Source organism: Camelina sativa, chromosome 11 (assembly GCF_000633955.1).
Source record: "Camelina sativa cultivar DH55 chromosome 11, Cs, whole genome shotgun sequence".
Classification (NCBI taxonomy): domain Eukaryota; kingdom Viridiplantae; phylum Streptophyta; class Magnoliopsida; order Brassicales; family Brassicaceae; genus Camelina; species Camelina sativa.
The window spans coordinates 46946121-46973767 of NC_025695.1; the positions used below are offsets into that span (position 1 = coordinate 46946121).

The 27647-nt window shown below is 35.2% G+C and overlaps 4 protein-coding genes across 6 annotated transcripts in view; 2 read left to right on the forward strand and 2 right to left on the reverse strand.

Annotated features, from left to right (window-relative positions):
• LOC104726856 (calmodulin-binding protein 60 A-like) overlaps positions 1-1856 on the forward strand; it is an 8745-nt gene extending 6889 nt beyond the window's left edge. Inside the window, exons 5-8 of one of the 2 annotated variants that reach the window (XM_019232821.1) lie at positions 51-431; positions 530-690; positions 848-1054; positions 1147-1856. In XM_019232821.1, coding sequence (XP_019088366.1) covers positions 51-431; positions 530-690; positions 848-1054; positions 1147-1611 — 1214 coding nt within the window. In that variant the 3' untranslated portion in view covers positions 1612-1856. Of the gene's footprint in view, positions 1-10; positions 432-529; positions 691-847; positions 1055-1146 lie in introns of both variants that reach the window. The other variant, XM_019232822.1, reaches the window with a different exon arrangement.
• Positions 7933-11235, forward strand: LOC104726857 (microtubule-associated protein TORTIFOLIA1-like). Of its 2 annotated transcripts, XR_758098.2 has the most exons (6): positions 7933-9017; positions 9103-9208; positions 9335-9849; positions 9965-10307; positions 10409-10513; positions 11119-11235. XR_758098.2 is itself a non-coding variant. In XM_010445806.2 (5 exons), exons 1-5 carry the CDS (start codon positions 8202-8204, stop codon positions 10423-10425), a joined length of 1797 nt encoding a protein of 598 aa, XP_010444108.1. In that variant the 5' UTR covers positions 7933-8201; the 3' UTR covers positions 10426-10770. The 2 variants fall into 2 exon arrangements, 1 of the variants encoding a protein (XP_010444108.1); XM_010445806.2 differs by lacking the exon at positions 11119-11235 and having other exon boundaries at positions 10409-10770.
• LOC104726858 (transportin MOS14-like) lies at positions 11524-20796 on the reverse strand. The gene is made up of 27 exons (XM_010445807.2): positions 20674-20796; positions 20141-20218; positions 19981-20043; positions 19683-19730; positions 19426-19572; positions 18830-18961; positions 18403-18443; positions 17988-18079; positions 17721-17848; positions 17299-17374; positions 17043-17163; positions 16867-16966; positions 16156-16237; positions 15671-15753; positions 15351-15467; positions 15174-15225; positions 14839-14994; positions 13873-13996; positions 13719-13800; positions 13556-13635; positions 13404-13478; positions 13260-13314; positions 12947-13066; positions 12775-12867; positions 12541-12686; positions 12274-12451; positions 11524-12181 (listed from the first exon to the last, which is right to left on the reverse strand). The coding sequence occupies exons 1-27, from the start codon at positions 20794-20796 to the stop codon at positions 11897-11899; spliced, it is 2877 nt and encodes a 958-aa protein (XP_010444109.1). The 3' UTR covers positions 11524-11896.
• Positions 21776-23747, reverse strand: LOC104726859 (transcription factor bHLH79). The gene is made up of 6 exons (XM_010445808.2): positions 23254-23747; positions 22698-22901; positions 22547-22612; positions 22381-22449; positions 22232-22309; positions 21776-22154 (listed from the first exon to the last, which is right to left on the reverse strand). The coding sequence occupies exons 1-6, from the start codon at positions 23563-23565 to the stop codon at positions 22029-22031; spliced, it is 855 nt and encodes a 284-aa protein (XP_010444110.1). The 5' UTR covers positions 23566-23747; the 3' UTR covers positions 21776-22028.

Consider the following 27647-nt stretch of genomic DNA (forward strand, 5'->3'; position numbering starts at 1 on the left):
CTTGAACAATCTATCGCTTCCTGTGTTTACTTCAGCTCGAGTAGAAGGAGATGAAGGCCAAGCTATAAGAGTTGGACTAATCGATCCTTCAACTGGAGAAATTGTCTCTTCTGGTCCCGCATCATCTGCAAAGCTCGAGTTTTTTGTTGTAGAGGGTTATTTTGACAAAGATAGTGACTGGACAGCTGAGGATATCAGGAATAACATTGTAAGAGAGAGAGCAGGAAAGAAACCTCTACTCAGTGGGAATGTATTTGCTCTTCTTAACGATGGCATCGGTGTTATGGATGAAATTTCATTTACAGATAACTCTAGCTGGACTAGGAGCAGGAAGTTCAGACTTGGGGTACGGATGGTGGATCAGTTTGATTTTGTCAAAATTAGAGAGGCGGTAACAGAGTCCTTTGTCGTAAGAGATCATCGAGGAGAGTGTAAGTATGGCTTGTTATGTATAGTTTATACTCTCTCACATTATGTATCATTGAACCAATTTTGAAGTATCTTATGCCTCTTTGTCTCTCATTTGTAGTGTACAGAAAGCATCATCCTCCTTCTCTATTCGATGAAGTATGGAGATTGGAAAAGATAGGGAAAGATGGAGCATTTCACAAACGACTTCATTGGTCAGATATAAACACTGTCAAGGACTTCCTCACACATTTCCATTTAAACTCTTCAAAACTCCGGCAAGTAAGATTCGTCTTCCTTTGTGGTTAAGTACCTAAGGCTTCTATCTGTGCTTATATTGTTTTGTGTACTTGAATCTTTTGTTTGGTCAGTGATAGTTTCTAATCTCTCCAGGCGGTGTAAGGTTGTTTATAAATAAAGATGATTGATGTTCTTGCAGATTCTTGGTACGGGCATGTCTTCAAAGATGTGGGAAATTACTTTGGAACATGCTCGATCATGTGTTCTGGATAGTAGCGTCCATGTGTACCAAGCTCCTGGATTTCAGAAGAAAACCGCTGTTGTCTTCAATGTCGTAGCTCAAGTGCTTGGACTGCTCGTGGATTTTCAGTATATTCCTGCTGAAAAGCTATCTGAGATTGAAAAGGCACTGTTCCTCTCTTTCTCTCTACAGATTTGACTTGATTTCTCGTCTGTATACTAGTGTCAGGTCTTCATAATTGGTGTTTTCTGATTCAGGCTCAAGCGGAGGAGATGGTAACTGTTGCATTGAGTCACCTACATGAAGTAAGGTCGTATGATGATGAGATATCGATGATGAGGAACTTTCTCAATGTCCCTGCTTCACAAACCGGTGTCGGGATTGATTATTCCGGTCTGAGTTTGACCAGTTTGGACGGCTACGGTTTTGTGTCAAATCAGCGCAACACAGCAGAATGTAGTGGCCAGTTCAGTGATGATGTTGACATGGAAGTGATTCCACAAGGTTTATATGAAGACTACGACAATCTCTGGAGTTGCTCTCAGATTCTAGGCTTAGAAGAACCGCAATCTGACTTGCAGAGTGCGGTTGACGAGTTCATTTCACAGAACAATGCTGCTTCAGTCGGTAAGGCTCACAGCAGAAGATGGACAAAGCTGTTCAGTGTCACGAAATGGCTCTCTGTTTTCAAGAACGTTACAGTTAGGAAAAATCTGAAATGAGTTAGTAGTTACACACGATAATAAAAACGACTCGCCCTGGACAGATTCATGTATATAATATACTCGAGGGAAGCTTGTGATACTCGGGGTTTCTGATAATCCAGAGGCGTTCAAAAGTGTTTTCTTTATTTCTTTCTTTTTCTTACATTTGTTATCTCCATCTTTTGTGTTAAAGATGTGAATATGATTTTGGACAGCTTCATTTTTGTTGAAAGCTTACATAAACACAGGTCTTTTAGAGTCTCTCTGATGTGACTTGTGAGTGAGTGTAATCCGGTTCGGTGCAGCCTACCACTATTTAGGGCCTTTCTTTGGGCCTAATTCGGTTCAAACCGGTGTAGACCGGGTCTCAAACCGAAATCTGATTTGACACCCTTTAAAATTCAATCTTAATGCGAGTCAACAAGAACATATCCACCACTGACCACACGTTTTTCACAAACCATGCAAGTTAAATTTAATGGCTACTTAATAAAAACAAGAACAAAGAGCTATCAAGCTCCTTATTTGATAATATTGGTTCACCAAAGATGTAATAGAAAATGTCTAGAATATTAGTTGAACCACCTTGGGGGAACGTATAGCAAAGAAGTCCAACAAATGAAATTACTTTTGCTTGATTTGCACATATTGATGCCTGAAAGCTACAATTCATGTTTTGTAAATTATCTACATTTGTACTCATTAAAAATATTGTTTCATTTTTAGTTCAATATTTCTAATTTTAAGTACTATTAGTTGTACTAATATATTTTCAAAGAATGATATATATATATATTATCAGCATTACCGTAATGTTTTGAAATCCTTGATTATTTTTTGAAAAATATAAATGTTAGATTTGTTTATCCAATTCCAACAAATAATAGAGGTTTCTAAAACTAATAATTTAGGAAGACAAAGCGTGATATTTCTTATACCAACATCATGACATTTAGAAAATATAAAAATGTGCTAAGAAAACTAGTGGTTAATTTACCCCTTCAATGTTGTATATTACCTACATTTGTATTCATAGTTTGATGTATTGTCAAAACTCTATCAATTTATATGATATTGATAGGAATGTGATTGGTGCTTGTGGTTTATCTTGAACCAAAATTCTCAAATTGAGTTCAAAATCCTGAATATATATTATTATTATTATTATTATTATTATTATTATTATTATTATTATTATTATTATTATTATTATTATTATTTTGGATATATTCTATGATATACTTTTGTAATTATATATATATATATATATATTATTGTATGTCTTGATGATGACTACATATTGATTGATGCTCTTTTTATTAACACCACCTTTAATAGGACTGCAACATGACAAGACAATATATATAGGTGCCTATCGGTCAGAGGAATGTATAAAAAAGATAATATGTAAGTTTAAATCTAGTTGAATCAAGTGATTATCTATCCTTCTTTTCTCTCGAGGAAGTGTTCGTCCTAGCCATCAACCAAGAGCTTTTCTCAGATGGCAGGCGATGGGGCTTCCACAGCACTATCATCGGTTCCAGTTTCTTCTCGTTTTAGTTTGTTTTTCTAGCTTTGTCAATTTTCAGCTTTGTCGTTTCCAACCTTTGTCCTTTATTCTCGGTGATGGTAAGTTCCTTTCGGCGTGGTGAATATCTCGGAGGATTGGTGGCCGATTGTTGATGTTCGGAAGTGGATCTATAAATCTATTCCCCGGTGGCTCCTTTTCGTCTTTCCAATCTGGTCGTGGAGGTTTAAGGTTCCCGATCTGGTTTTAATGTCTCGACACTCTAGTTCATCGGCTCTGTTCTCGTTTGATTGTGAATCGGTGATGACTTGTCGCATGTTCCGGTTGCTTTCGAGGTGGATCTGAAGAGCTTTTTCTTAGATTTTGTTGGCTTTTCGGTGGTGCTGTCTCGGCCGAGGCTTGTATTTAGTCAGCTTCTGGTATCCCTAAATTCGCTTGAAGTTCCCTTTGATTTTGCGACATCGGCCTCATTGTTTTTGGGTTCCTCCTCTTTTGGTTGTGTGGAGTGATTTGGCTTTGGTTTTATGTTGTTCGATAGTTTTAGCCTTCTTTGTTTAGGATGGTCTAATCGTTGGTTTAGGCTAGATCTTTGGATTTAGAGATCCTTAATCTACGGGTTGGCCTTTTCGTGCAATCCAGTATCAGCTCTTTTGTGGCCTCTCTTCTTTGATTTGGTTGTTAGCCTGGTTGACTTGTTTTGCTACGGTCATCTTTCTTGGATTTTGCTAGTGGTTTGTCTCTGATTGCCCTTCCATGGATGAGTTTTCAATCGGGTTCCTCTTATTGCAAATCGTGGATGGTTCAGCTTACCCACTTGTTTGGGTTTCCTCCAGTTTTGCTAGAAGGTTGGTTTGGTCGTCTTCCTTGAGCTAGTGCGTTCATCTTCTTTCGTCAACTTCTCTGTCAGGTTTCCCGATTCGTTCTACTTCAACTCGCCTTCTCCATGGTTCTCTAGTTTGGGCTTAATTGAGATTATTCCATTGGTGGTTCCTTCAGGTTCTGTAGTTTGTTTTTCTGTATAAGTTTCCCTCGTTTGGGTGTAATTTCCCTCTTTGGGGCTTCAGTTTCTGGGGATAACTTTGTTTTTCCTCCAGCTTAGTGTTTCAAAAACATATTCCACCCTTGTAGTCCACAATCGTATTTCATAATGAAATTTTCAGACGAAACAAAAAAAAAGTTTAAATCTAGTTAGTGAACTCACCTTATGTTCCAGCTAGAGATATCTCTCAGAAAGTCAGCAATTTTAAGAACTAGGTCAACAACCGCAAGTGATGGTCCAGGAGGAGGCCATACGAGAAGAAATTCTCATAGCCTATTACAGAGATCAACACAATATATTGCCGCTGAATGATTTGTAAGGTCTATAAAACTGTTCGATAGTTGACAGAGAGATCATTAGAAAGATAAAACGAGAAGCAAAACCGTTCATACCGAGCTGTAGATATAATGCATACAACAACTAAAAATGAAATATCCACTGACATAGCGATACACAATTGCAATGTGCTCCCAAGGTTGTTTAAGACTCAAGTCAAAGATACACAATTAAAAATGTTAGAACGACGACAGTTTATGTAAAATTTTCAATATATATATATATATATATATATTTTACGAAATGTTTCGAGATAACATTATAGGTAAAAATATTAGGATTAGGTCATTAAGGTGATTCAGTTTAGATATTATGCCATATTTTGAATTTTGAACATAAATATTTTGAAGGTTGTAGTGAAAATAAATATGTAGGTGGCTATAGTAAACCATTTTGATCCCACACACAAAGAAATACATAAAAAGCAAATCCCCTATTTAATAAAACTGAAGTACACAACTTCAAATTTGTAGACTATATAATTTTAATAATAGGTTACAAATGGGTTATAAAAAAAATTGATATTAATTTGTTACAAGATATATGTTAGGTGTAACCTATCTAACTGTTCATTTTCGGAAGATTAAATTCAATAGATTTTAGACAATTAATTTAAGAATATTCTTAATTCTCTTTTTACTGACACCAAAATATATCCTCCAAATATTTAATTGATACATCACATTGTTTCCAAAAACAATAAACAGAATATTCCAAATTAATTGTCAAACAGAAAAAAATACTGGTAAGCATAAAAAATGAATAAAATCTAAGCAAATAATAACAATTAATCTTGATTCCTAATATCTTAATCAAGATAATGATAAAATTCTTTTTATTTATATTATAATTTTTGTATAATTTTTTTTTGTTGAATTTTATAATTTTATATAATAGAATCAACTTTAAATAATTTATTTTGAAATTTTTTTTAATATATTGAAACTTGATATAAAAGTTAGAAACTATAAACACTCTGAATTGATTTGTTATAGCAATGTCAATAATATGTCAATGTAATATGAAAGAATTTCAAGAAACCAAGTATATTAAAACAAAAAGTATAACAATATATTAAATTACTCATAATATAATAACTCGCTTTCTAAAAACCAAATTTACAAAATTATGTCTTATAATAACATTCAAGTCATGATGTAGAATATACATTGTTGAAATAACTTCACATATATAACCTAATACAACATATTAAAATTTTCTTTTAATATATGAAATATACAAAATTTTGTATAAAATAAAATTTGACCAGTATTATAGCACGAGTACTTATCTAAAATCATTAACAATATAAAACTTACAAAATAAATGTCTTTTTTAAGCCATCATATTTAGCATATGATTTTATTGCATAATGTTTTATCCAAAAAAACTTTTAAAAACAATCATATAAATTATATTTTATATAAAAATTACAATAAATAAAATGAATTTCAACCCGTGCTCTAGCACGAGTCTTAATTTAGTCTATATATATATTTTTTAAGTACATTTTGTGTTCTATTTTTTATTCATATTTATTTAAAAACTTATTTAGAAAGTTAATCACTTTGGATATATTCTATGATATAGTTTTGTAATTATATATATATATATATATATTATTGTATGCCTTGATGATGACTACAAATTGATTGATTAATACTCTTTTTCCGTTTACAAAATTCTCCGTTTTGGTTTTCTTCTTTTCTTCCAATTCAACATTATAAACTAATATTTTATATGTAGTATTATTGGTAAAGAATTAGGATTAGGCCCATTAAGATGAGTACATGTAGATATTAGACCCCAAAAAATAGGATGCTTTTGCACCATATCTCCTGAATTTTTTAATTAAAGTTTAAGGCTATATATTTTAGATATTTTGTAATTTAAGGTTCTAAAGTTTGAAATTTTGCAAATAGAACCCTAGTTTTAAAATACTAGTATTATATTTATCTCCCGCAATACTTAATCTACTAGCTGAGCTTATCAAAATAACAACTTGAAACTTTTTTTCTGATGGTAATATGAATTATGGAATCACGATATACTCGGACATCCCGGATTGTGTTTATCTCGTGTGTTGCTAGATTTTTTTTTTCCTTTCAGGATGTTGCTATGAGATCTTTGTCAAAGCTGCCATGAGAAAAGAAGCTTTGGCTGCAAGAAAAAGCTCATGAGTCTTACTTGTCTTTCTATGCCTTTACACATTCGATATCTTTCTAATAATAGCACACAATAATGTTTGTTTACTCAATGAATATGGCATCTAATAAAGTAGACAAAAAGAAAAAGACAGTGTCTAGTGAAACCAAACTCTGTTTTGTTTTCTGCCGTTTTGTGGAATCTCTGCTTTTCCTTCTTTTAAAATATTCCTTAGCTTATCTGTACTTTTGTTTTATAGATTTTACTTTGTCTAACCCAACGATAAATATCATGTTCATGGATTAGGTTAGTACCTCATTGTGAATAAATCACACGGAATGAGTCAATAGTTTACATGAAATTATCTCGAAACGAGTTGCAGAGTGAGTGTTCGGTGCAGCCTACCTCTATATTGGGCCTTTCTCTGGCCCAAAACGGTTTAAACCGGTGTCGACAGGATCTCAAACCGAAGTCTAATTTGACAAACCTACTGTAATTGTGACTCAACAAGAACATATCCACCACTGACCACACGTTTTTCATAAACCATGCTTTGGTTCACCAAAGATGCAATATAAAATGTTTAGAATATTAGTTGAACCACCTTGGGGAACGTATAACAAAGTAGTCCAACAAATGAAGTTACTTTTTGCTTGATTTGCACATATTGATGTTTGAAAGCTACAATTCATATGTTATATATTATCTACATTCGTACTCATAGTTGGATGTGTTGTCGAAATTCTATCAATTTATATGATCTTGATAGGTATAGCAATTTCGTAAAAGAAACTCTAATGACTAAACCCATAAGATTATTACTTTAATGACCAACGTAAAGTTGTACAAATCATATTACATCAAGTAGGAGTGCAGAACAATTAGATTATCTTAGCACTCTATCATCCTAAACACCAAACCTTAAATTTAAAGAGATCATCATTAATAACCAAGTTAATATAAAATACCATATTCTACACTTAAACATCGTATAAATCCATCATTTCAAGATTAGTTGATCTACCATTATCGGTGTGACTCATGGGTTTAAACGCACTACAATGTTTGTAAAATTGTAGTACTCCTTAACATTATTAACAAACATTTTTATCAGCGTATAATGATGCTTTGAAAATCTTTGATTGTTTTGAAAATATAATGTAATTTTGTTTCTACAATTCCCAATAAAAAAAAAATGAAATTTCCAAAAATAATAATTTTAGGAAAACGAAGCGTGATACTTCTATTTCTTATACCCAACATCATGACATGTTCCCGTAGCGTGATTATTTGTGCAGACACCTAAAGAAACGGCATCGTTTCAGGTCATCATTCTCATCTTCATCTCTACTACTAGTGTTTTTATAAAGACGGTTATAAAAATCACAGAGCTACACACAGACGAGATTAAAGTGAGTCACAACCGACCGACCACCGTCTAAGTTGTAATTTTACACTAATGCCACTGCCAATTCTTATTCCCCCAGATCCACCACCGTCTCCGCCGCATCACTGATCCAAACACCGTCACCGGAAAACAAAATAAAATCGATTAGAAAAATGGCGACGACGAAGAACTCAAAGCAGAACATGTCCGTGTTGTTAACAAAGCTCGGAGATCGAGATACTTTCACAATGGCGGCTCGAGAGCTCGATTTAATGGCTAGACAGATTGATCCTTCCTCCTCCTCCTCCGGGAATCTCCAGTCGTTTATCTCCGTTATACTCTCCGCCGACACCGGAGATAAACCGGCGGTTCGTAAGCATTGTATCCACTTGCTCGCCGTTTTATCGGTTTCTCTTCCTATGAATTCTCTGTCTCCTTTCCTCTCTAAGATACTCACTCGCATCACGAGACGTCTCCGTGATCCCGACTCTTCGATTCGTTCGACCTGCGTCGCCGCTGTGTCGGCGATCTCTTCCCGCACGACGAAGCCTCCGTTTTATTCGGCGTTTATGAAGCCGTTGGCGGACACGCTTTTCACTGAGCAGGAGGTTAATGCGCAGATCGGAGCCGCGCTTTGTCTCGCCGCGGCGATTGATTCGGCGTCTGATCCGGATCCGGTTAGGTTAGGGCAGACGCTTTTGCCGAGGCTGGAGAAGCTTGTCAAGTGTAACGCGTTTAAGGCGAAATCCGCGGGGGTTGTTGTGATCGGAAGTGTGATTGGTGCTGGTGGTTTGGCTGGAGCCACTGTGAGCTCCGGTGGGTTGAAAGGTTTAGTTGATTGCTTGTTGAGTTTCTTGGTTAGTGAAGATTGGGCTGCGAGGAAAGCAGCTGCTGAAGCTTTGGGGAAGTTAGCTACGATGGAGAGAAATGAGTTAGGTGAGTTCAAGTCTAAATGCTTGAAGATCTTTGAAACCAGGAAATATGATAAGGTTTGGTTTCCTTCATCTATCTGAATGTAAAGGTTTGGCATAAAAACGTTGGTCATAGATTTCAGTTTTTGATATATTGTTTTAGGTGAAAGCTGTGAGAGAGGTGATGAATCAGATGATAGAGGCATGGAAACAGGTTCCAGATTTGTCAGAAGAGGTTTCTCCACCCAGATCTAATGCTTCTTCTAAAGGTATCTTCCCTTCACCATTAGATCTTTAGCCAAATCAGGAAACATTTTCTTGTTTGGTACAATACTTTAGATCCTTTTGTGTCTATTTGACCAGTTTGCTTACTTGTCCTGTTTTCTTGATTCTAGGTGATGCAAGTGATGGAAGATACCCTTCAGGGTCTAGAGTTGCTTCAACACCTGCTAAATCAAGAACTCATCTGGTTAACAGATCGACTCCTCCCGGGAGTTCACTAGCCACCACGGCTAAGAAACAGGCTAACAGAAAAAGCATTGATCAGAAGAAAACCAGTCTAACAGCATCACATACAAAATCAAATGTAAGGAGACGATTGGACTGGAAAGCTGGAGGAGCTAGTATTCCCACTAATGTGTCTCTTGAAGACGAACGACATTGTGATCATAACGAGAACGTAAATGAAACGAGTCATTCTAGTCACGATAGGATGCAGAAGCTAGGAGGTGTATCCAGTTCTTTGATTGGCAATGTCCCACCATCCGGTGCTACGACGGCAACAGGACATCATGTCTTGTCTGAAAACCCAAATAGTAGTAACTGCAAAGGGCTTGAAGATATATCTCTGATACGTAACCAGCTTGTTCAGATTGAACAACAGCAAGCCAATCTAATGGATCTTCTTCAGGTTTGTTCCAAAACATGATGATGATCTTTCCTACGTTACAAAAATATCCATATTGCTTTCATTTCCTCTGTTCGTGAAACTCATTCTGTGTTTTTATTTTCTTTCTGGTCACTAGAGATTTGTCGGGAGCTCACAACAAGGAATGCATGGTCTGGAAACACGAGTTCAGGGATTAGAACTTGCGCTGGATGAGATATCTTATGACTTAGCGGTTTCAAATGGGAGAATGAGTAACGGTTCAAGCAAAAACAACTGTTGTCTCCTCCCTCCTGGAAGTTTCATCAGATCCAAGTTCTGGAAGAAAGACGATTCCAAGTATTCAGCATCGAGGCTGTCCACTTGTAGGAACAGAAGTGCAGAAACCACTCGGATACAAAACTCGAGACATCGATTAAATGGCTCTCCTGGATTTATAGTGAACCCATTAGCTGAAATTCGACCAGATAATGGATCTGCAGGTAAATAAATTGAGTTATGTCGATTCGATTCAGTGTTCTTTCTTGTGTTTGATCAATAACATAATTAACAGTATGTAGTTCTATGATTTTTGTTTTTGCAGGTATGTCTCACAATTGAGGGTTGAAGAGAGACAAAACCTTCAAAGCTTTTGAGACATCACAAAACCACTATGTGTGAATGTGGTGATTCGTACTGATTTGCTAAGGTATATACTATATTACTACCCTAAGCTCTCAACCGTTTTAGTATTCTTGATTCCTTGAAAGTAAATTCTACTAATTAGATCGAGATCAAAGATATCTTCAATGTCTCCAATGAGTTCTTTGCTGAAATTTCTTGTGTTGCTTTTGTTTTTTTGTTTCTCTCATGGTGAGTTTGCGTTATGAGGTAAATGAGTTTCAATTTTCATGTAATATACTGTATCACAAACGATGAATCTGTAAGTATTTTTCAGTTCTTGTCTGGGTTCAAAAATATAAACAATACTAGCATTACATAATCATTAAAAAAGTTGATTAAAGTAGCTGGCTTCTAATAAATTCACGGACTGAATAATGGAAGTAGTTGGCAACTGTTTTTTTTCTTGGTTTTCATATATCTAGTCGTTGAATTAATTAGTGCTTAAAACTGTGTTTGAGTGTCACATGTGACTTCATGGGCAATTAAACAGTTTAGTAGGTCTCAAAAGTTTTTTAAAAAGAGAACTTTACATAGCACTGATTAATTAATTTATTATAAAATTATATAATTGAGTATGGGCAACTAAAAACCTGAAAAAAGCAATACTAATAATAATTAATTTTCTGTCAGGAATCGGAGAACACATGAAATCTAAATTAGATAGAGGTATCCGAGACTGAATTCAACAAAACAGAGCCAAACATAATGTTGAATTAGTGGTGTTATAAAGTAAAATTTAATTTGAAAGTGATTATCACCAATATGTGTTAATTGAGCAAGAGACAAGACATAGTGATTGAGTGAAAAGTGCAGACACAAAAATGCATACTTGCTACTATGTTGCAAAGTTAAAGTATACATAAAGTAAATAAAAAAACGAATCATGTGAAAAATGCTAAAACAGAAAGAAAGAAAAAACACATTTACCGGTTGTGATTAAGCTACTTGATAAATTCTCCGAACAAGAGTTGATTTTGTAACAAAGTTGGAACACTTAATATTTGATTTGATCATAAAACTTGATACTCTGCAAGATGAAACAGAAAATAATCGATGCTTTTTGTATATGATCCCACTCAAAATCATACCGATCCTTGAAGGGTCAAGGATCCCTTGTGTATCTCATCACCCGGTTTAAATTTTAAATAGAAGATTTTGGTTCTTCGCACTGGAAATAAACCGGCCAAACAATGGAACAAACGGCTCACACCAGAAGAGAATAAAGGGGGAAAAAAAATCTTTATGAACAGCTAAAACAGTTAAAAAAATGCACAAAAACATCAAATCTCTCATCTTCTGAAACCATCAAAGAGAGGTCTATGCAAAAATTGACCTTCTTTGATGGCTCTTCTCACTCTTCTTTCTTTTTCTTTCTTTCTTTCTTTCTTTGTTTGTTTTTCCATCATCTCTATGATACAGGAGCAGCAACCAGATTCAACTCAAGAGGCTTCAAAGCTGCCTGAACAAGATCTTGAACAGTACGGTTACGGCGACAAACATCTGAGAGTTCCTCAACGTGTCCTATCAGAGAATTCACATCTGTTCCATAAGCAACATCGGACAACGCTTGTAAGAACTTTGTAGATTCAGTCTCTGTCAAGGCTGTTCGCGGTATCAGGCTAACACTTTCCTTAGCCCAACCCACTGCTTGTAGCCTGTATGTTCTTGTCAGAGCTAGCAGCGAATATGTTACCTAACCAATACCCAAAAACAAAACAAAAACAGTTCTCAATGGCCAAAAACATCACTCAAAATGCAGCAAAAAGATAGGTTTCCTAAATTTACCGTATCTAGCCGAGAACTGGGAAGTGCTCCAGCTAACGAGGCTATTAATATTCTGGTGATTGTAGCTCCCCGAGGAATAATGATATTGTCCCTGATTCGTACGAACTGTTCTTCATTCACAGATTTCTCGAGGTCAAAAATGTCGGATAAAAAGGTCAATATCGAGTGGCAGGCTTCTCTGGAAAGGAGTTCAAAAGATATAATTAACATCATTTCAAACTTTTGAGGAAAGCAGCTCGTGACTTTAGAGAGAGAGAGAGGGTAAACCTGTGCTGCACTGTGATTCCAATCATTGCGCAATCTACAAGAGGTGGAAATATAGGAGACGGAATGAATAAATGTGGACAGTAGCGAAGACATCTAGAAGCTAACAAAAAGCAGTCATCAGCTATATCTGGTCTCGCAGTGACTTCCTGTAAGGATAAACAGAGAATCAGACACCACATAGGATATTAAAACTAAGAACTTGACGATAGCATACTCCTAAGTGAAATCATCAACCTTGATACTTGTCATCAGACATGTTGTATGTGCAAAGAGGGTTTCAATCAGGTTCTTCAAGTAGTCAGCACAAGATGGGTCAGACCCAAATATCTGCAGATTCCACAAAGATTAGTTTCTCTATAGCTTTTCAGTAAGCATTCCACTGAATGAAAAGGACACATATTATTACCTTTATAACTTCACTGGATAAGTATAGAAAACATGGCTGATGATGCTGCTGATAATGGAATTGAATTTTTGCCAGCATTTCTCCAATTGTATTAATAATGTATCTTCCAGAAGTACGTACCTACAAACATATTCCAACCATTGTCTTCTTTTAGTGAAGCATCCTTTATCAAAATTGTCATCCAAAAATAGTTTTTGGATTTTCTCTTATGTTTAGGAACAAGAAAAAGACAGGTAAAAGAAGACTTTAAAAACAATGGTGTTCAGGAATGTCCATGGAGCAAGTAGGGAAAGAAAAAGGAAATGAAACTCACAGCATATTTGCATGCTCTGCATAGAGATTCCATAGTCCTCATGTCCCAAGGACGACTGCAGTAAAAACCATTTCAAAGTAAGAGGCTACATAAAAAGCAATATGAAGAGAACATGCTAATTATCATGTGTCTAGATTCACTTACGCATCAAATATAACTCTGAAAATAGCCCAATGCTTATTAATCTCAGCAGCCACCGCTTCAGGGTGGTTCACATACCTAATGTGGTAGAATCTGTTAGCCAGACTAAACCAAACACGCGTAGATACATCGTATTGTTGAGATATTACACTAACCTGAAGAGGAAGGCAAAGCGGTCAATATGAACAGTTAATTCACGTGCATGCTTCTTATCCAAATCTTCTTTCGCCGTTTCCTGATTCACAGATTTACAGTTCCCATCATTTTAATTACTGACAAATATGTCAAGCAACCATGCAAATAGTCAAGATGGCAAACCTCTAGAGGAGAGGCGGCTGAAAAGCATAATTTTTCAAGAGCACCCTTGGCCTGATCTAAAGGAAGTTCGGTAACAACCATACTGCATAATCAAATTTTAGAGATGTCAATAAAACGCAAATGAGATCTATCCATCATTCAGTTGAGTCCGTACCCTAAAGCTTCAACGAGATTTAGTGAATCCTCAGCAGAGACTTTATAACCACCACCGCCATTGATAGCCATACAATAGATAGCAAACAAATCTTCAAAATACCCACAAAGATTTTTTCGGCAATCTACAATGAAACATTATTTAAATAGGCATCAGAAGTTTACAAACCAAAATAGTAATATTTTGAGTCCTATAAAGAAAACACCAAATACAATATACGCGTATCAGTATCAACACAAAAACACCGTCATGTATCTCTCATAATGGGGAGAAGAGGAAAAATTAAATTGATCAACAACAAGCAATCACATTTAGAGAGCATTAGATGTTAGATAGCTACAAGCTTTTATTTAAAATCAGTATGGAAATTTCCAAGGAAAGCATTCAACAAAATTCCAAATACTTGCCAGCATTGCAATGCACCCTATATGCTAGCAATTCAGTAGAGTCGAAGTCAGATCCGTTAGCGTAGGTTCCAGTCAGACCTTTCGACTAGCTGCCATCTTTGAAGCATGTCAGTATGCACAACTCAATGGAAATTTACAAATGTGAGAACTTCATACTTCCTAAGAATAAAACTAACAACCAGAATTTAATTTAGTTTGCAAGTGAAAGAGTTATAACTACAAACTAATTTCCTGAAAACTGAAAGAGTCCATGAAACTACTTAGCATTATTCTGCCAGGAGAAATCAAGAAGAGAAACATTCTACAGCAACCCTGAAAGAACGTTTTTAATAAAAGGAGCTGCTTAATCTTATGTAACCATCAGATTGTTGTTTTAAATCAAATCTTTGTCATGATCTCATTCGGGAAACAAAAAAACAAAAAAACATAAAAACATAGCCAGATTCGTAGTATACGTATACTTGTCATAATGTCAATGTTATGCTCAGAAAAGAAAACGAAGAGGTAATTCTCAGAAAAGAAAACGAAGAGGTCAAGTTTGTAAGAGCAGATACAATACCGTCACAGATATGTCTAAAAGCCAAAGCTGCAGCTGCTGCGCAATCTTCAGATGTGCCCATTCCACTCATAAGAATTCTAATGATTGATGGTAATATTGAAACACTAGCTGGTGCAGCATTAAGCCATTTTGAATATGCCCCAACAAGTAAGCATGCTGAAATCAAAGAGGGAACCATATTTCTTGCATTAAAGAAAAGACTTCAGACGTGTTTGCTATTAAATTAGGAAAGAATTAAGCAGAACTCGGAAGGTGTCTTCAGCATACGCTAGTAGTTTCCACCAAGCAGCTATTACACCTTCTACAAATAAAACTTAGGAAGAAAACCTATTCACCTGTCTGAAGTAGTTGCGCCTGCTGAGGAAGATTTTGAAGCAACGCCATCACCTAAAATCAGAATGTAAGAGAATGAAAATGACAAAGGCAAACCCATATTTCGTGGGCAGTGAGAAAACAAAATATATTTATTTGGCAGCAGTAGCTTGGAGTAACTATGTATAATAAATACAAACCTGGGGCATCACTTCAGCTTCAACAACCGAAACATAATTTGATATTGCCCATATACAGAACAAAATAGCTTCTGCTGGACGCCATTCTTGAAAATTATTTCCTGTCTGAGCATTGGCCTAAGTACATATGTCACAAATATCAAGATTGTGAAATCCAAATGATGAAAATAACAGTAACTGTTTGGTTCTGATAATCCTAATTGTGTTATACATTGATCGTGACCTTTTCAGTATATAAAACTGCTGATTCAATATCTCCCATTGCTTAATTTTATTTAATGATAGAACAGATAGCATGCGTGGACATCCAAAGCACAAACCTCGAGAAGCTTCATATGGAGAATCTTAAGAGTAGTATCCCCTCCCAGGATTAACGCTGCGTCTATTAATACGTCTGCAACAGCTGAAAAATGTCACAAAATTTATTAGTCAAATTGGATTGACAGAGCATGAGGCAATTGGTCGCATCGGAGATGATTGGGAGCACAATTAGTAGTAACATATCAACATATGTAAGAGGAATAAGTCCATCAAAAGAGACATTACGAGATACAGCACCCTACCAAAGCTAAGTGACTAAAACAACCAAACAACCTCAGAAGAACAATACTTTATCTGCTTCAAGAAACAAGTCTAAAGGATGGCAACAAAGGGAGAACAACAGTGCTAAGCAAATTAAGAAAATCCAAGGTCAGGCTGATCTATTTAGAAAGCTCTGAGGGCTACTCTTCTTCCTCAGCACCCTATCTCGAGAGGTTTTGATCTACTGTAATGTTGAGAACAAGCCATACACAGCTCTTATTACCATATCTAGTCTGCTTGAATTCCTTAAGGTCCTCATATGACAGGCCTTGATAATCTTCAGGATACTGAACTCTGAAGCCAACCTGTGAAGGGGAACCAGTGTATAGGTGACATAAACTGCAGAGCATGATGATCAATCAAATATAACTTAAGCCATCCAGCATTTTTCGAAAGAGCAATAAAAAATTAAGCATAAGTCACCCATGCATGAAATATCAATTGTCTCTGGATTAGCAAACAAATAGAAACAGCCTGGTAATGTTGAACAACAAGCTCAAATTATCTTTTTCAGTAAAACTATAAGAGTGGCTAACAAAACGAGCTTGAGTGGTATTTGATGACTCACTCACCAAAGATACAAGGCTTTGATAGGCTGGCTGAAAGATATGCAGTCTTCGGTTTCTCTCAGCTTCAATGGATGCTTCACTACCCAAGGAACTATAAGAATCCCNACAATAATAACCCATATATATATAGTATCCACAAAACGATGATCAATCAAATAAAACTTTAGCCATCCAGCATTTTTCAAAAGAGCAATATATATTTAAACATAAGTCACCCATGCATTAAATATCAATTTGTCTCTGGATTAGCAAACAAATAGAATCAGCCTGGTATGGTTGAACAACAAGCTCAAATATTATATTTCAGTAAAACTATACGAGTGGCTAACAAAACGAATTTGAGTGGTATTTGATGGCTCACTCACCAAAGATACAAGGCTTTGATAGGCTGGCTGAAAGATATGCAGTCTTCGGTTTCTCTCAGCTTCAATGGATGCTTCACTACCCAAGGAACTATAAGAATCCCTGATAGATTAAAAATCACACTCTTAGAATATGACCATAGGAACACCCAACAAACATAGAAAAGGCTGGAAGTTACCTCTTTGTCAACATAAGTTGAAGACTGTGCCAAAAGTTGAAGGTCATCGAGGCTATATCAAATTCTGGGTGTGAAGTAACTTCCAGCAGGGCATGCACAATAACCATTGATTCATCTGAACCTAGAAGCCAGAAATAGTACCTTCGAATATATTAGATTACCAACTAAAGCATTTTTGCGCACCCAACGCAATCAAGGGACGTGAAACACAACACTTGAAAAAACAAGGCAGAGTAGCAGAAATGAGGCTGTATACCAGTAGCTATCAGTTCAACATATGAATCGCCTACGTCAGCGAATAATCGACCAATGGCTTTGACATCTTCTTCATCCTGTAAGTGAAATAAATTTGAAGAGTCAAAAGAAAAAATTGTAAGCACATGCCAAAATTACAACTAGATTATGAGGGACATTGTTAGCCACATATCCAAGTCATATAAACAGAAAACCACCCTTTCAGCGCTACAGTTTCAAAGTCAAAAAAGTAAAGGTGATTAGCTTCCTACTATTTGATGCATCTGATAACCTTTTCTCTTAATAGAGTCCAGACGCAACAGAATCAGAATCATAGCCGTTCAAGCCGCAGACCAGTGAAACAGAAAATTGGTAAAATAATGAAACTTAACATTAAGCAGATTCAGCTATCAACTTGTATCAATAGAAAAAGGTAAACAGTACCTTTGAAGAATCCCTTAGATGGGTCTTTAGACTTAAAATCTGAGGCACAATAACTTGAATCAAGGGTGTTTGTGCAGAAATACCACCAGAACTTGGTGATGCTGTGTGATGTATCAATTCAGAGATAACTGCGAAGTTGAAAATGAAGTTTATCTATTAAACTCTAATATTGAACTCTATAATGAACACGCATCAAACACTAATTTCCAAAATTCAATAAGAAAAGCTTAAGCCCTATGTATATATTAGTCTTTCCAACGAGTATACCATTCACAGATGCCTCTGAGAGTGGATCACAGTTCAAACTTGAGAGAGCTGAATGCACCAACGGATGACAGGCAAGCACTGCTCCAGGAATCCTGAAAAAGACCACCACAAAGTTAATAAGCATCCAGTTCAGTCAGTATCATCTTTGCTAAGTTGAATTGGTTCAAATAGTGAAGGCTAGCTAGTAGAAACCAAATTTTGCCCAAAAATAAAAATAAAAAACCTAGTAGAAACCAATAGCAATAATACTGATAACCTTAGCTATGTGTCTGATAAAATTCAATATAGGAAATGATCTGTGACTCATATTAAAACAATTTACAATCTGATGAACTCGCCATGAGTATTTCTAACCTAGAAGAGCTTTTGTTCTAAATAAAAACTGGAGATAGAAAAGCAAAAGAAAAGAGCATACCCATGCCTAAGACGAAGCCAAGAAGCAAATGCCTCGAGAACCTGAAAAATCAAAGTTACAGAGCACAATTGACAATAGGTAACTTCTTGCAACACCAAATACACTAGCTGATCCAGCACACATGAACACTGGACATTATTCAGAAGCTAACAATAATGCAAGAAGAAATATAAAATTTTGGCAGGTGAGTAAAAACCTAAGATGCAATCAAGCTTTTACATGAAACTTGCAAAAATACTTTTACAAGGCAAACATAGACTCTTGACTGGTAAAGCAAGCAAAAATCAGTGTAAAGTAAGAAAACACATAAATGCATTAGAAACATAAAAAGGTTATTTCAAAGTGATATACAGAGGGATCATGGAAAGTGAATAACAAACAATTTATTGAACTATGTCATAGCCCTATATTGAAGATAAGCTCTGACCTGTTCCTTAAGTTCGATTATACTTAAACATGCCGTTAAGATACTAAGTGCAGCTTCCATTTGAGAAGTAAGCTCTTTTTCGAACTGACGTCGCCGATCCGGACGAGCAGCAATTTTGTAGTTAAACGTTTCCTGGCCATAGCAAGAAGGACAAGAAAAAATCAAGACATCATATAACCATCTAGATTAAAGTCAAACATCCCTAACGGGAATCAGGATAATAACAGGGAAAGGAGAAAAGATACGGCAGAGTTTTGGGAAAAAAGTATAGACTCTTCATTCGATAACAAATAAACTACCATCACTTTTGCAAAGGGGACCATGCAAAATAGCAAGTTCTGTCCAGCCAATACTCAAGGGATTGAAATAACACTTACAGAGTAACATAGAATGCTACTCAAACATAGATACACTGACAGTAAAAAGGTACATATATATACCCAATTTGAGGTCAGCAAAACTAGAATAACTAAGACGGAAGCAGATCCAAGTCAGACAAATACAAGGCCTTTCACACCCATATAGCCGGAGACATGGATTCACAATAATTTCTGAGTGAGAGGAACACGAAAAAAAAGGGTTGAAAAATACCCTACCTCGGGCAAAACTGTCAAGAGTTCCAAGAAACCAGGCACATATTCAGGATGCATATTCATCTCATCCCTAAGCCAGCTAACTATACCACCATCTCCCCAATCTGCCGCAGGAACATGCACCGCCAAGGCAGCAACAGCAATACTAATCTACAATACAAAAAGCTTAAATAAGATAACTCGACACAAAGTACATGACTTATATACGCACATCAGAAATTCCCACATATGCATAATGGAGAATGAATTATGAAGCTTACCTGGGTCCTAACTTTTGGGGGGCCTTTGTGGAACTTTTTTAACAATGTCTGGATTTCAGAAAACAATGAAAGTCAAGTTTTTCCGGGAACACTACGGAAGTACTTTTCCAATACGAATGATACATATTACCCCTAATAATAGGCCAGAAAAATGAAATCCTAGTAAAACCCAGCCAGAATACAGTAGGCAAATCACTAGTTCAACTGAGTTTTCCTATTACGTTACTGTTGAAAGGAACATACATACATAAATATTCAGAAACCCTATGCAAAACTAGTTAACGGAACAAAGACTTACAGTTAATGATTCCCTCAGCTTCTGAAAAGCCCCAGATGGTAGTTCTTCAAAATCTCGTTGAACCTTCGAGTAAGACAGACTAGATGTCAACAGAGCGGCGCAGTCTCCAAGATTGTGAAAAACAAATAACGATTTACAGAAAATTTCAAGTGCATTTTACCTTGCTTCGAAGGGTCTGAGAACAGAATATTAAAGTTTCCAAATTGCTAGAAGAATCATGAAGTAAATTATCCGCAACCTGGAATACAGAAAACAGTACAGAGTGAGAAACATTGTAAAACTGCTCCACCAAACCTCCATCTTCTCCACAACAACAATCATGAGTCTAAAAAGACTATTGGTAAAGCTCATAAAAACCTAGCAAATCGTTTAGGGTAACAAAGTAGATCTATTCATACGCCCTACACATACTTCTTCAAACCAGCTACAGAAGAATGCAAAATTGAACTTAGATGTACTGAAAAATTCCAGACTCCTACTGTGACCTTAACGAGCGAATCGGTAATACAAATTGACTAAAGGATGAAACTTTATGCCACCTACATAGTCTAAACTAGCTGGGAATCGAATATAAAAACACTAGCACAAGTGCTACAAAACAAGGAAGAACAAATCGAACCCAGACAAAATCCAGGTTAAAATACCTAGTGATTGATTGAAATCGAAAAGCAAAAAAAAAAAAAAGAAACTCGCCTGCCAAGCATCGAGAGTTCCTTGAAAGGTCTGGAGAAAGCGATCAGCTTGCACACGCACTGTATCATCCGGGTGATGATACAGTGCGTTTAGGGCTTCTTTGACCGCGTTCTGATGCTCCATAGCTTAAAATCCTTAATGCGTTTTTTTTGNAACCCTATGCAAAACTAGTTAACGGAACAAAGACTTACAGTTAATGATTCCCTCAGCTTCTGAAAAGCCCCAGATGGTAGTTCTTCAAAATCTCGTTGAACCTTCGAGTAAGACAGACTAGATGTCAACAGAGCGGCGCAGTCTCCAAGATTGTGAAAAACAAATAACGATTTACAGAAAATTTCAAGTGCATTTTACCTTGCTTCGAAGGGTCTGAGAACAGAATATTAAAGTTTCCAAATTGCTAGAAGAATCATGAAGTAAATTATCCGCAACCTGGAATACAGAAAACAGTACAGAGTGAGAAACATTGTAAAACTGCTCCACCAAACCTCCATCTTCTCCACAACAACAATCATGAGTCTAAAAAGACTATTGGTAAAGCTCATAAAAACCTAGCAAATCGTTTAGGGTAACAAAGTAGATCTATTCATACGCCCTACACATACTTCTTCAAACCAGCTACAGAAGAATGCAAAATTGAACTTAGATGTACTGAAAAATTCCAGACTCCTACTGTGACCTTAACGAGCGAATCGGTAATACAAATTGACTAAAGGATGAAACTTTATGCCACCTACATAGTCTAAACTAGCTGGGAATCGAATATAAAAACACTAGCACAAGTGCTACAAAACAAGGAAGAACAAATCGAACCCAGACAAAATCCAGGTTAAAATACCTAGTGATTGATTGAAATCGAAAAGCAAAAAAAAAAAAAGAAACTCGCCTGCCAAGCATCGAGAGTTCCTTGANTTTTTAATCTGAAAAAAGGGGATGAAGAAGAAATAATCTCAGCCGTTAGATTTAATTACTTTGACTTTAAGTCAAATCCTTCTTCTTATAGAAGTTGATTACTTTTTTTTATCAGTTTGTTGCAATAAAAAAAATAAAAATAAAAACGTATCATTGATTCATCATAACTTAAAAAAGATTGTACAAAGGACAAGATCTGAGAGTAACATATGATATGAGAGATGATCTCTTGTGTCACTGAATCAATTGTTACAAGTTATAACAGGACAATACAACCAATGTCTTATCAAGTGTTAATCTCTCTCTGGTCTCTCTCAGATCTATCTTATGATTTTTAAACAGCAAAATGATACACGCGTAGTAAAAAAATAAAATAAAGGGTTGCATTCATTTTTTACTGCCTACAAAACACATCCATCAATCAAAGAAAGCTTTTTTTCTTTTCTTTATGTCGTTCGGTTATAGTTTCCATCAACCTGCATATGTAGCCATTCCGGTTGAGACCCTCGGGCTTCGTTAGCTTCTTGTTGCTCGTATATAGTTCGATGAACGTCTATCGGTAAAGTCCCAAGCTGACACACACAACCACCAAGTTCTTTTAGATTTACTAGTTTGATTAAAGAGTGCGTTTATTAGATTTGGGACTTACATCTCCGGAAGGAAAAACACCTATTGTCGGACCAGTACTTGCACCTGAGTTAACAACTTCTAGCTTCATTGACAGAAACTGTAGACCAAATTCCATGTTTAGGCATGTAAGATTGCAACATATAACAGACAAGAGTTAACGATTTTTACCTCAACTTGCCGCTGCAATGACTGAATATAATTGATAATCTCATCGAGCACAAGAGCTTTTCCGATTATCTGAATCAGCCGAAACAGCTCGATGAGTGTTCAAAAGCTAGAAGAAGAATAACAAACAGAACATCATTCACAAAATCACCAAACGAACATCATGTACCTTATTACATCCCGGAATTATATCTTGAAGAGCCGTCATCTTCTCACTAATCTTTTCTCTTCTAGCCTGTCAAAGACGAAACTGTCATTGTGATAAAGGTAACATCTTTGAGGATAAAAGGATTTGGTGATTAAGCAGAAGAAATAATTACTCGCTCTGCCAGACTATGCCGGTCAGTAGCTTGTCCTCTTCTTGCTCTAACATGGATATAATCCTTAGGTGGCTCAGGTTTATTCTTCTGTTCTGTTGCTTTACTTCCACCACCCGAACTAGTTTCGCCTTCAGGTCTCATCGAACAATCCCCGTTTCCGCTTTCAGATCCACATAGTTTTCTCTTCTTATCCCCTGATTCTTTCTATTCACAATGTAACAACCCTTCCATTATTAGTACTTTGGATATCAATCAAGGGCTTAAGATCCTAAATCAAATACATACTAAGAAACAAAGAGCGTTGACCGTTCCAACATCTAATAAGGTCGTGAAGCTCAATCCAACTCAGTCAATGGATAAGAGTCATCATCACTAATCTATAAACTAATCCTTGATCCCTAAATCAAAGACTTATGCTTTGACTCATTGAGTTTGTTAAGATCATTCACCAAGCTGAGGATCTAGATTCAAACTTAACTTACAGATTCAAAGACCCAACCAAACTCAGATCAAATACTAATAATCATAGTAGAGTTCAGAGCTTTCCAAATCTCACCAATTCATTACCACTGCTGCTGGAAGAAACCATCTTTGAAGAATCGTCCTCAGAGTTCAAATCTCTAGTCTTTCTACCTCCCCAGCCAGCAGTCAGATCGGTGACCGTAGATTCCTCCGCCGCCGCCGCCGCCGCCGAGACGTCTTTATTGCCGGAATGTTCAGAGCGAGGGAAGACTCGACCGGAATTAACAGCTAAACGGAGACCAGAGCGAACGGCGTCGTTTACAGGGAAAGGCCAAATCTCGGAGAGAGTGTAGGAAGAAGGATTAGCTGCGGAGAAGGAGGAATCGTTCACTAGTGGAGGGTCCATTTTTCCCGACGATCGTTAAAAAAAAGGGTTGACCCAGATTTAGGACCCGGATCCGAGAAGTGAGGAACTTGATGATAGTTATATAAGAGAAAGAAAGAAAAAAAAGATTTGAGCTTTGCGAGGTCTTGTCTTGTTTATAGGGTTGTGTGTGAGGTGGACAAAGATAAAGAGAGAGAGAGAGATCGGACAAGAGAGAGATGAGTGGAGTGATGTTGCGCACTTAAACTACTGTAATTGAGGAACGATTAATTATTACAATTATATAAATTACAATTAAAATGTTAATATAAATTACAATTATAGAATTTGTGTTAGGAGAACAAATTTTGCACTCAAAATCTATATAGTAAAACATAAAAATTCTGAACAATAATTTCCAAATGTTAAATTTTATTAATTATCCTTAATTTATTTGTTTTTTTCGATTAGAGTTCAAGTTTTGTTTCTGAACCAATTTTTAAGTTTTGTGAACCACTCTTTTCGTTGAGATTATGTTAGTGTCCATGATTCAAAAGTATTTAGAGATCTCTCATAACTTCAAAGGTCAACGAAAAAACATCTAAAAAGATTTGCGAGAAGTCTTTGGTTCCACCGTCGGTGTTGGAGTCTTCTAATTACAATTCTTGTTGAAGTCGAAGACTTTGATTCTGATAAAAGTCTTCTTTTGTTCCTCAGCCAAGTCGAAACCTTCTTAATGACAAAAAAACTTATAGTTTTGTTGAAAATTATTTTCGCAAAAATTAATTAAAATATTAACTGCATTTCTCTTTTTAATATATTTATCATAAAGATATTCAAAAGAAAGTCTCAAATGTGCTATTTGTTGCATTGAATTTATTTAATTTCTTTTAATTAATATTTTTAAAAATATTCAACAAAAAGTCTATAAATATTACATAAGTGGGCGCCATTAGAACTTAGAGAACTATTCAATATACACTGGTGTAATCAGATAGACTGTAATGTCACAACCATACATTCTCATTTTCACCACTCTTATCATCGCCCTCCCTTTTTTTAAGTCCCGCTCTTTCTCAACTAAATATAGAATTAGCCAAATGTCCAAGATGAGGAGTTTGATGTGGGTATACTAAATATACACTTGATGGATTGTATCTAGAATTGTTGTTACAAGATGAGGAGCTTAAACAACGGCTTTATAGAAACAGCAAAGAAAATACAAAGATTGTCCAGAGATTTACAAGAAACTTAAAGTACGTCCATCAACAAACATGTCGACTGTCAAGATCATCGAAGTCCAGTATATTTCTTCTAATATGTATATATACGCAAACATATTGTTGGTAATGAACTAATGACGCACATAATTTATTATTGTTCATGCATGTATGATGGAGAATATAAATGGAGATAAGTACGACTATGTCTATAAACAATCAGCATTTGATCATCATATATATACCTCTCATTATCACTAACAGCTTATAATTGGATTGAGTATAGTGCATCAACATTGTTATGGGGTTTGTACATGTACTCAACTCTTATTTTGATTGATCATCGATCTAGTCTCTAACAGAGCATCAATATTGTTATCATTTAGCAAAGATTTACAATACATATATATACACGAGCAATTAATATCTACAACATGGTGTCAAATTTTAACTTCGATGTAAAATTAGATATATAGTTTTTTTTAAAGATTAATTTATAACATGAGCAAAATACAATAATATGTTCATCTTCAGTGTCTTTTATTGGTCTTTACTAAAATATGTACTGTTGTTAGCTCTTGAGCACATACGATCAAGTAGTAGTACCAGTTTATTTTGGCATGACTGAACCGTGAACAGCTTAACAACACAGAATGCAAATCTCTTTATAATCACTTAATCACCAACAGCTTATATTAATTAGCCCAGTAGGAAATTAATGCATGCTAACAAACTGTGTTAGTTGGATTTCATTCTGCTATTTAAGAAAGAAAAGTCTATGTTTAGATTATAAATCATAATAAGTCGGCTATATTTCAATAATGAATAATATACGCGAATCACCGGTTGGTTTCTTCATTCTTGTAACTATAGTTTCTTTTACAATTAATGGTGAGTGTTTATATTAGTAGGTCTCCTACTTAATAATATAGTCGTATGTTTTATGAAAGTTAGATGTATAAAAAATTACACGTAGTTATTGATAAAGTGGAGGGAACCACACGCCGGTACGTAGGATACGAGGATGTGACAATGGGCCACAAAAAAAAAAAAATTAATGCTTAAACACAAAAGCCAAATTCCAGCTACTTAATGTTGAAGGTTGGATACTTGGATGATACATGCTTTAGTTTTTTTGTTTGTTTGTCAACGTTCTCAAGGTTAATTGTTTTAAACTCCGGAAGCTTAAATATAATCAACTACTATCAAATGCATATGAAGGTAGGTGCAAACAAAATATAGCAAAGAGCCAAGAGGATAATTAATCGTTCGATGATTTCAACCTTGCTTACTAAGTGATCACCTTGTTATCTAGTAGTACATATTAATTATTTCCCATTCCGAACATGAACTTGTGAGTGTTCTTTCTATCTTAAAACTTCGTATATTCTAAATTATATAAGAAAAATATACTACATTCTAAAATAATTTTAAACAAAAGAAGACGCTCAAACACTATTTATTGAATTAAAAAAGTTTGAATGTTCATCTAAAGCGTAGAACGAAAAGTTCGACTGATATTTAAGACCCGAAATAATAGAAATTGTGAAATTCTTTAGGCCAACTTTATTTAATTTCAGGTTCCAATTTTTATGATAAACTAACAAATTATAAGTCCTTGATGAGATATAAAAAGGCGAATTAAGTGGGAATGGGTATTTATCTTTTCGTTGTATTTTATTATTGGTCAGAAGGTTTTTTTATCTTTTTCAAAGTGATGAATTATACTACTTCTTTGTTTTCAAAATATAAGATGTTTTACAAAAGTTTTCTGTTTCATAATATAGGATGTTTTCAAGTTTCTATGTAACTTTTAGATTATTTTAGTATTTTATATTATGCAGTATTGTTTCTAATTGGTTTAATATGTTAAAAGTAAAGACTTTTTAATCTGCGTGTTTTAGTTAAAATATTCTATATTTTAAAACGGAGGAAATACTATTTAACAAATAGAGGAGAAAGTGAATAAAAGTGGAAAAGACAAGTGGAGAAAGAGAAGACACTTGGATGCAAAGGTGTTGTTTTAATTAAAACATCCTATATTTTGAAATGGAGAAAATACTATTTAACAAATAGAGGAGAAAATGAATAAAAGTGGAAAAGACAAATGGAGAAAGAGAAGACACCTGGATGCAAAGGTGTCACACATGAAGCCCAATTCAATTCCTCTGTTTCCATTTTCCCATAAAAGCCTTCGGTCCCCTTTTATTCTTCTTCAAGATTCCTCCAATTCTTCTTTTTTTTTTAAACAAGAAACACTAATTACACCCCAAAAAAATCAAGAAATACTAATTTGATTATCAAGTTCTGCTAATTTACGCTTTGTTTTAATTACAGTATGAATTTTAGAACTAAGAGAATTATAGAAAGAAAAGACAAAAATAACATGAGAATAAAGGGAGTCATTGCTGATGCAATCAGTAGTAATACGCAAATACACAGTTGGCCTATTTAACACCGACTAAATAGTCATTAATCAATCAATTAGAATTCAAAAAAAATACTAAAAAATAAGAATCGTATCTACTAAAATCAAATACAGTATGATGATTGATTCAATATTATCAAACCTAATAACATATTAATGTTTTTTTTGGTCTCGGTTAATCAAGACAGCTTTTGATTGAACTTAGCCTCAAAATCTTAAATATTTTAATTCTGATTTTTCAGTTTAATTAAAAAATTCGACCAGAAAATAACCCACGTTTCCTCATACTTTTATTCTATTGGTTGATGGTCATGGAACTATGTACATTACTTAGAGAATACAATTAAAAATTAATCAAAGATCATAAAGATAAATTCAGCGAATCTAATAACATTCTGTAAATCGGAAACTAAATTAAAATAAGGAAAAAAGAAGATTTAAAAAGGGAAGAAAAAAGATTCGAAAAAAAGGAAGAG